This window comes from Salvelinus namaycush, chromosome 27, assembly GCF_016432855.1.
Source record: "Salvelinus namaycush isolate Seneca chromosome 27, SaNama_1.0, whole genome shotgun sequence".
Taxonomy (NCBI): Eukaryota; Metazoa; Chordata; class Actinopteri; order Salmoniformes; family Salmonidae; genus Salvelinus; species Salvelinus namaycush.
Genome location: NC_052333.1, coordinates 16418640 through 16428604, shown reverse-complemented (window position 1 = coordinate 16428604; position 9965 = coordinate 16418640). Strand labels below are relative to the sequence as shown.

At 41.2% G+C, this 9965-nt stretch overlaps 1 protein-coding gene across 2 annotated transcripts in view; it reads right to left on the bottom strand.

Annotated features, from left to right (window-relative positions):
* sytl1 (synaptotagmin-like 1) overlaps window positions 1-7650 on the bottom strand; it is a 29694-nt gene extending 22044 nt beyond the window's left edge. The window contains exons 1-2 of one of the 2 annotated variants that reach the window (XM_038966739.1): window positions 7546-7650; window positions 7245-7352 (exon numbers count right to left, since the gene is read on the bottom strand). Coding sequence is in view for 1 of the 2 variants with exons in the window: in XM_038966738.1 (XP_038822666.1) it covers window positions 7546-7547 (2 nt within the window). In the remaining variant the exon portion in view is untranslated. The remainder of the gene's footprint in view (window positions 1-7244; window positions 7353-7545) is intronic. The other variant, XM_038966738.1, reaches the window with a different exon arrangement.
* Window positions 7651-9965: the final 2315 nt, after the last annotated feature.

Here is a 9965-nt window from a genome sequence, read left to right as displayed (position 1 = left end):
TAAAGAAATTGCCGGGGAGTTTGAATTACAACGTACTAACAACTGAAGTGACAAAGTTCCAATATTAAGATTTTAATAACATTTCTAGGGTTTATTGCTGGTAATTGGAAACACGTCCCTTTCGAATTTGTCCCCTTCCTAAACACATCCATCCTATAGTGTAGGTTTTGAAGATTCATAATCTATGTTTGAGTCATCAGAAGAAGATTGAGGAACGGTTGGTGGACCCAAGAAGTACAAGCCCCCACGCCATTCTCCAACCTCTGAATGTTGTCTTTGATGTGTCATTTTGAAGTAGCCTTAACAATATTCTCTGTCTGTCTGGTAGAGTAGTGGTTATGGTGTGCTCCCCAAACCAGAGTTGAGAGTTAAATCGAGGAGAGCAATTTTTAGAAGCATTTTGTGTTGCCTTTTTTGGCATGAAAGAGCTAACTTGAGGTGTGTAGGGGGGTAGGGGTATTTCCATCAAATAGCAAGGAATGAAGTGACACCTTGTTAGAATGTCTTTAATAGAGTTGTGATAACATATATGTCGTGGAGTAATATAATGTCTGCAAAAGCCAACTTACCTGGGGGCATGCTTTGTAGACCATTCAAAAGCGTTCCGATACCTTGTCCCCAAGAAAAACCCACATGTTATGATAGCTTATAGACAGTAGTAGCAAATATGGACAAAGTTCCAATATTAAGATTTTTAATAACATTTCTAGGGTTTATTTGCTGGTAATTGGAAACACGTCCTTTGAATTTCGTCCCCTCCCTAAACACATCCATCCTATAGGGTAGGTTTTGAAGATTCATAATCTATGCTTTGAGTCATCAGAAGAAGATTGAGAACGGTGGTGGACCCAAGAAGTACAAGCCCCACGCCATTCTCCAACCTCTGAAATGTTGTCTTTGATGTGTCATTTTGAAGTAGCCTTAACATGTATTCTCTGTCTGTCTGGTAGAGTAGTGGTTATGGTGTTTGCTCCCCAACCAGAGTTGAGAGGTCAAATCGAGGAGAGCATTTTAGACGACATTTTGATGTTGCCTTTGTGGGCATGAAAGAGCTAACTTGAGGTGTGTAGGGGGGTAGGGTATTCCCATCAAATAGCAAGGATGAAGTGACACCTTGTTAGAATGTCCTTTAATAGAGTTGTGATAACATATATGTCGTGAGAGAACTATAATCCTTGTCTGCAAAAGCCAACTTTACCTGGGGGCATGCTTTGTAGACCATTCAAAAGCGTTCGATACCTGTCCCCAAGAAAAAACCCACATGTATGATAGCTTATAGACAGTAGTAGGCAAATGAGTACAAAGTTCCAATATTAAGATTTTAATACATTTCTAGGGTTTATTTGCTGGTAATTGGAAACACGTCCTTTTGAATTTCGTCCCCTTCCTAAAAACATCCATCTATAGTGTAGGTTTTGAAGATTCATAATCTATGCTTTGAGTCATCAGAAGAAGATTGAGGAACGGTTGGTGGACCCAAGAAGTACAACCCCCACGCCATTCTCCAACCTCTGAAATGTTGTCTTTGATGTGTCATTTTGAAGTAGCCTTAACATTATCTCTGTCTGTCTGGTAGAGTAGTGGTTATGGTGTTTGCTCCCCAAACCAGAGTTGAGAGTCAAATCCAGAGGAGAGCAATTTTTAGAAGCATTTTTGATGTTGCCTTTGTGGCATGAAAGAGCTAACTTGAGGTGTGTAGGGGGGTAGGGGTAGTTCCCATCAAATAGCAAGGATGAAGTGACACCCTTGTTAGAATGTCCTTTAATAGAGTTGTGATAACATATATGTCGTGGAGTAAACAACTTGTCTGCAAAAGCCAACTTTACCTGGGGGCATGCTTTGTAGACCATTCAAAAGCGTTCCGATACCTTGTCCCCAAGAAAAACCCACATGTATGATAGCTTATAGACAGTAGTAGCAAATTAGTGACAAAGTTCCAATATTAAGATTTTTTTAATAACATTTCTAGGGTTTATTTGCTGGTAATTGGAAACAGTCCCTTTTGAATTTCGTCCCCCTTCCTAAACACATCCATCCTATAGTGTAGGTTTTGAAGATTCATAATCTATGTTTGAGTCATCAGAAGAAGATTGAGGAACGGTTGGTGGACCCAAGAAGTACAAGCCCCCACGCCATTCTCCAACCTCTGAAATGTTGTCTTTGATGTGTGCATTTTGAAGTTGACCCTTAACAATATTTCTCTGTCTGTCTGGTAGAGTAGTGGTTATGGTGTTTGCTCCCCAACCAGAGTTGAGAGTCAAATCGAGGAGAGCAATTTTTAGAAGCATTTTTGATGTGCCTTTTGTGGCATGAAAGAGCTAACTTGAGGTGTGTAGGGGGGTAGGGGTATTCCCATCAAATAGAAGATGAAGTGGACACCTTGTTAGATGTCTTTAATAGAGTTGTGATAACATATATGTCGTGGAGTAAAAAACTGTCTGCAAAAGCCAACTTTACCTGGGGGCATGCTTTGTAGACCATTCAAAGCGTTCCGATACCTTGTCCCCAGAAAAAAACCCACATGTATGATAGCTTATAGACAGTAGTAGCAAATAGTGACAAAGTTCCAATATTAAGATTTTAATAACATTTCTAGGGTTTATTTGCTGGTAATTGGAAACACGTCCCTTTTGAATTTCGTTCCCCTTCCTAAACACATCCATCCTATAGTGTAGGTTTGAAGATTTCATAATTATGTTTGGAGTCAAGTCATCAGAAGAAGATTGAGGAACGGTTGGTGGACCCAAGAAGTACAAGCCCCCACGCCATTCTCCAACCTCTGAAATGTTGTCTTTGATGTGTGCATTTTGAAGTAGACCTTAACAATTATTCTCTGTCTGTCTGGTAGAGTAGTGGTTATGGTGTTTGCTCCCCATACCAGAGATTGAGAGTTCAAATCTGAGGAGAGCAATTTTTAGAGAGACATTTCTGATGTTGCCTTTTGTTGGCATGAAAGAGCTAACTTGAGGTGTGTAGGGGGGTAGGGGCTATTTCCCATCAAATAGAAGGACTGAAGTGACACCTTGTATAGAATGTCCTTTTAATAGAGTTGTGATAACATACTATGTCGTGGAGTAACAATGTCTGCAAAAAGCCAACTTTGACCTGGGGGCATGCTTTGTAGACCATTCAAAAGCGTTCCGATACCTTGTCCCCAAGAAAAAACCCACATGTCATGATAGCTTATAGACAGTAGTAGGCAAATGAAGTGACAAAGTTCCAATATTAAGATTTTTAAATAACATTTCTAGGGTTTATTTGCTGGTAATTGGAAACACGTCCCTTTTGAATTTCGTCCCCCGTTCCTAAACACATCCATCCTATAGTGTAGGTTTTGAAGATTCATAATCTATGTTTGGAGTCATCAGAAGAAGATTGAGGAACGGTTGGTGGACCCAAGAAGTACAAGCCCCCACGCCATTCTCCAACCTCTGAAATGTTGTCTTTGATGTGTGCATTTTGAAGTAGACCTTAACAATTATTCTCTGTCTGTCTGGTAGAGTAGTGGTTATGGTGTTTGCTCCCCATACCAGAGATTGAGAGTTCAAATCTGAGGAGAGCAATTTTTAGAGAGACATTTCTGATGTTGCCTTTTGTTGGCATGAAAGAGCTAACTTGAGGTGTGTAGGGGGGTAGGGGCTATTTCCCATCAAATAGAAGGACTGAAGTGACACCTTGTATAGAATGTCCTTTTAATAGAGTTGTGATAACATACTATGTCGTGGAGTAACAATGTCTGCAAAAGCCAACTTTGACCTGGGGGCATGCTTTGTAGACCATTCAAAAGCGTTCCGATACCTTGTCCCCAAGAAAAAACCCACATGTCATGATAGCTTATAGACAGTAGTAGGCAAATGAAGTGACAAAGTTCCAATATTAAGATTTTTAAATAACATTTCTAGGGTTTATTTGCTGGTAATTGGAAACACGTCCCTTTTGAATTTCGTCCCCCGTTCCTAAACACATCCATCCTATAGTGTAGGTTTTGAAGATTCATAATCTATGTTTGTAATCATCAGAAGAAGATTGAGGAACGGTTGGTGGACCCAAGAAGTACAAGCCCCCACGCCATTCTCCAACCTCTGAAATGTTGTCTTTGATGTGTGCATTTTGAAGTAGCCCTTAACAATTATTCTCTGTCTGTCTGGTAGAGTAGTGGTTATGGTGTTTGCTCCCCAAACCAGAGATTGAGAGTTCAAATCTGAGGAGAGCAATTTTTAGAGAGACATTTCTGATGTTGCCTTTTGTTGGCATGAAAGAGCTAACTTGAGGTGTGTAGGGGGGTAGGGGCTATTTCCCATCAAATAGAAGGACTGAAGTGACACCTTGTATAGAATGTCCTTTTAATAGAGTTGTGATAACATACTATGTCGTGGAGTAACAATGTCTGCAAAAAGCCAACTTTGACCTGGGGGCATGCTTTGTAGACCATTCAAAAGCGTTCCGATACCTTGTCCCCAAGAAAAAACCCACATGTCATGATAGCTTATAGACAGTAGTAGGCAAATGAAGTGACAAAGTTCCAATATTAAGATTTTTAAATAACATTTCTAGGGTTTATTTGCTGGTAATTGGAAACACGTCCCTTTTGAATTTCGTCCCCCGTTCCTAAACACATCCATCCTATAGTGTAGGTTTTGAAGATTCATAATCTATGTTTGTAATCATCAGAAGAAGATTGAGGAACGGTTGGTGGACCCAAGAAGTACAAGCCCCCACGCCATTCTCCAACCTCTGAAATGTTGTCTTTGATGTGTGCATTTTCATGTACCCCTTAATATTTAGTCTATGTCTGTCTGCTAGAGTAGTGGTTATGACGTCTGCTTCCCGAACCATGGTGGATGCTCCCCAAGCCAGAGTTTGAGAGTTCAAATCCCAGAGAAACAGTTAATGTAGCAACTTCTTTCGTGTTGCCTTTGTGGGCCTGAAAGAGCAAACAAGAGGTATGTAGGGGAAAAGGGGCTAGTTCCCATCAAATAGCAAGAATGAAGTGACACCTTGTTTCAAATGTAATTTCAATAGAGTTGTGATAACATACTATGCTGTGGAGTAACAATACAACCATACTCTGCAAAAGCCAACTTTTACCTGGGGCCATTCTTTGTAGACCATTCAAAGGTGTTCCTAGTCTTGGTCCCCCTGAAGAAAGCCACATGTTAAGATAGTTTAAAAATAGTTGTAGTAGTAGTTATGGTGGTGAATTCCCAAAGGAGAGGTTGTGAGTTAAATTCCTTTCAAGAGCATGCCAACTTGCTTTTGTTGCCTTGACAGAACAATGTTGAGGTGGGGTTCCGGAAGGACATAGACAGCAAGGGAAATTGGATTATAAAATGTTAGGGTACAGCAACTGGTGTTGAGTAGGAGTGCTGATCTATGATCAAACCCACCCCTGTCCATATAATCTCATTCCAGAGACAACTGAGTCAGAATGATCTAGGCAAAGCTGATTGTAAAAAAGTGCTCCTCTGTACGCATTTATGAAATGTCTCAGGCTAAGAGTGCTGAACTGGAATCACTACCCCCCTCCCCCCGTCAAAGTAATGTTATTCATTCTACTCACAAATGCTAAACAGATCCTAGTTCAGCACTCCTACTTCAAGCCACCAAGTGAATGTTGGATATTGGGTGCTAAACGTCTTGAACAGTGGTTGAAAAAGTACCCAATTGTCATACTTGAGTAAAAGTAAAGATATGTTAATAGAAAATGTCTCAAGTAAAAGTCACCCAGTAAAATACTAAGTAAATGTCATTGCTAAAAGATACTTAAGTATCAGTGGTAAAAGTATAAATGATTTGACCTTCCATATATTAAGCCAACCAGACAGCACAATTCTCTTGTATTTTTATTTAAGAAATAGCCATGGGAACACTCATAATTTACAAACGAAGCATGTGTTTAGTGAGTCTGCTAGATCAGAGGCAGTAGGGATGTTCTCTTGATAAGTGTGTGAATTGGACCATTTTCCTGTCCGGCTTAGCATTCAAAATGCAAAAAGTACTTTTGGGTGCCAGGGAAACTGTATGGAGTAAAAAAAATATTATTTTCTTTAGAAATGTGGTGAAGTAAAATATAATGTTCTAAAGAAACAGAAAGAGTAAAAGTACAGATACAAAAAAAAAAGATATAAACGGAATGTAGTGGAGTAGTTTAAATACATTTTTGTTAAGTAATTTACACCACTGGACTTGAAAGGAACACCTCAATTACCTCGACTAACAGGTGCCCCGACACATTGACTCTGTACCGGTACCCCATGTATATAGGCTCGCTGTTTTTATTTTACTGCTGATCTTTAATTATTTGTTACTTTTATTTCTTATTTTTCTTACAACTAAATTGTTGGTTAAGGGCTTAATTTCAGCATTTCACTGCAAGGTCTACACATGTAGTATTCGGCGCATGTGACAAATACAATTTGATTTGTGACACATGAAAACATGTTGTGAACCTGGTGTGACATTATTGAAGCCGTGCTGACACCTAGTGGACATCAAGAGGACCTACACTACACACACATATACACACACACTATAACCTTAAAACAGATAGGATGTTTTACATACGTTGCTCTTTTTTATTAGACACTAATATATATGTCCAATAAACAGACGTTCAAAAGTCGCAATGTAAAGCAAAAACGACTGGAAAGTTCTTCAAAAGCAGCTGTAGTGAATCAAGCATCTTGGGGTTACCTGAAATAGGTCAAAGTATATATTTTAAATGTTCTAATTTATTTAATCTTTATTTAACTAGGCAAGATGAACTCAACAACATCGACAGACACAAGTTACCTGCTATATTTGGGAAACAGGATTAACACAGAGAGAACTTGGCAAAATGCATGTTTCTGTAGTAAGAGTAGGTATATACAGTATCATCGGTAACAATTGTGTACAAGCCACCTAGCTACAAAAATACTGGGACTAGCGGTCATTAGTTACATTTCAACCACAGCGATTCCCTAATTGAGGCGCAACAGAGTTCACCGGCAAATGCAGGAACACCGGAAATAATAACTAAACCAACGAACGAGAAATGGTGGAGGCTACCAGAACGAAGAGACATTTTTCCGAATAAACGTGGTGAGTGAAAAACGTAATTACATAGCTCACTCCCTACCCGGTATGTCATTCTACTGTTATACGACTGTATGCGTTTTTTGTTGGCAACCTTGATATTTACGGAGTTTTTGGAACGGATTCCTGTTGGAACGTTCCACAAATTATACCCACCCTGCGCTCAGAGCTTCCGTGTGTTTTTTGAGGTTTGTTTTGCAATCAGGATACAAAGCGCAACATCCGCGGCGCGCGAGCTTTCCACAGTACAATACTTCTCCAACAGTCTGTTTTAACTTGTTAGTAAAAAGTATGTTAGGCACCTGTGACCTCAGTACACACCTTCTAAAAGCAAACATGCAGAATACACATAAAACAAACAGTGCGAGAGAAGCCTACCTGTCCCAACTTGCTCTTAAACTGGAATGAAACTGGTAAAAAGTTTCCAAACACGCTGGGGAAAAAATACAAATAACAGTTCATACTTACATCAATGATGTCCAGTGTTGGTGGATATTTTCTCCAGGAGAAGTTTGGTGTCTGAAAAGTCCAAGCGGTGTGGTGGAACTTGGCGAGGTTGACGCGACACGGTAGACTGTTGAATAAACTCGAACACGCCTTCTCTTTCAGGCAGGATGCAAAACACGAACTGGAGCTAAAAAAGAAATAGCATCAGATAAACCTGTAGGCTATTAGAGTGTTATACGAAGTTTACAACACATTTATATAATGGGATGTTGTAGACACGTAGCCTATACATATGCTTACGCGCATCTTGCTCTTTATTTACGCGAAATCGGTGTAGGCTTAATAATAATCAATAATCGGATCCGACAGGAGCAGTTTGTGTGAGCCGATTAATTTGCTTAGTTGCATTTGCATAAAAAAACACAGTGTCTCAACTGTGGTGGTCACAACAGCCCAGAACTCTATTCATAATATTTAAATAAACATAGTCAAAGTTGAATTAGTTGCGGAAAAGAGAGGGAAATTGAAGAGGGTGGTAGAGACAAAGCTGATGTGGCTTGCTGTGTGTATATTTTTTGGTACATCATGATAAGTGTTATCAGACAGTATCGTGCTGTGTTTGATAAAAAGGTGTGTGTGTATGTGTGTGTGAAAGAGAAAGAGAGAAATAGTTGTATTTGATAGAGGTTAGAACATTTCCTTCAGAGATATCTGGCCATATGACTAGGTGGGGTACTTTACAGTAGCTGCCCCACCTTTTAAACACACATAGGTAAGCCTACACAGTCTCAAACACACAGAGAAATCGATACACTTACACAGTCTCACACAAACACAGCTACACCAGTACAGACTAGTGTGTACTGACAGTCTGTGTGGTTTAAAGAGAGAGTGTGTGACTGTGTTTCAGAATGAGAGGGAGAGAGACTGTGTGTGTGTGTGTGTGTGTGTGTGTGTGTGTGTGTGTGTGTGTGTGTGTGTGTGTGTGTGTGTGTGTGTGTGTGTGTGTGTGTGTGTGTGTGTGTGTGTGTGTGTGTGTGTGTGTGTGTGTGACTCCAGCACTAAGCCTTTTGTCAGTGTGTGTGTTTGTATGTGTGATTTTGAGAGAGAGAGAGTCCAGCATTCAGTCCTTTGTCAGTAGAACTGGAGGACAGCCAGTTTGTTTGTGGGATTTCAGTTCACTGAGTTGGGAGGTTTTATAACCAATCAGAGCAGAAATTACATTCTGTCTGAACAACCCAAAACAGCCCCAACCAGCCATCTAATCAACCAACCAACCAGCCAACCAGCCAACCAACCAGCCAATCAGCCAACCAACCAATAGCACCAGGACTGGGTCATGTTCAGTGGGCACTAAATGGGATAAAGTGTTTTGAAATGGAATGAAACAGGGAGGTACCAACTGGACTTTCTACATTTTGTCCAACTGAACCTGGCAACTGTTCCCCGATCCAGGCTCTGTTCCCTCTACTATCCTCATGTTGAGGAACCCAGACACACCCAGCTCTACTAGCCTCATGTTGAGGAACCCAGACACACCCAGCTCTACTAGCCTCATGTTGAGGAACCCAGACACACCCAGCTCTACTAGCCTCATGTTGAGGAACCCAGACACACCCAGCTCTACTAGCCTCATGTTGAGGAACCCAGACACACCCAGCTCTACTAGCCTCATGTTGAGGAACCCAGACACACCCAGCTCTACTAGCCTCATGTTGAGGAACCCAGACACACCCAGCTCTACTAGCCTCATGTTGAGGAACCCAGACACACCCAGCTCTACTAGCCTCATGTTGAGGAACCAAGACACACCCAGCTCTACTAGCCTCATGTTGAGGAACCCAGACACACCCAGCTCTACTAGCCTCATGTTGAGGAACCCAGACACACCCAGCTCTACTAGCCTCATGTTGAGGAACCCAGACACACCCAGCTCTACTAGCCTCATGTTGAGGAACCCAGACACACCCAGCTCTACTAGCCTCATGTTGAGGAACCCAGACACACCCAGCTCTACTAGCCTCATGTTGAGGAACCCAGACACACCCAGCTCTACTGGCCTCATGTTGAGGAACCAAGACACACCCAGCTCTACTAGCCTCATGTTGAGGAACCCAGACACACCCAGCTCTACTAGCCTCATGTTGAGGAACCCAGACACACCCAGCTCTACTAGCCTCATGTTGAGGAACCCAGACACACCCAGCTCTACTAGCCTCATGTTGAGGAACCCAGACACACCCAGCTCAATGTCACTTCATATCCGTATCATCACATCTAAACACACACACACTCCTTTTTAACTCACTCTCTTTATTTCTCTCTCTCTCTCTCACACACACACACACACACACACACTCCTTTTTAACTCACTCTCTCCCTCTTTATTTCTCTCTCTCTCTCTCTCTCTCTCTCTCTCTCACACACACACACACACTCCT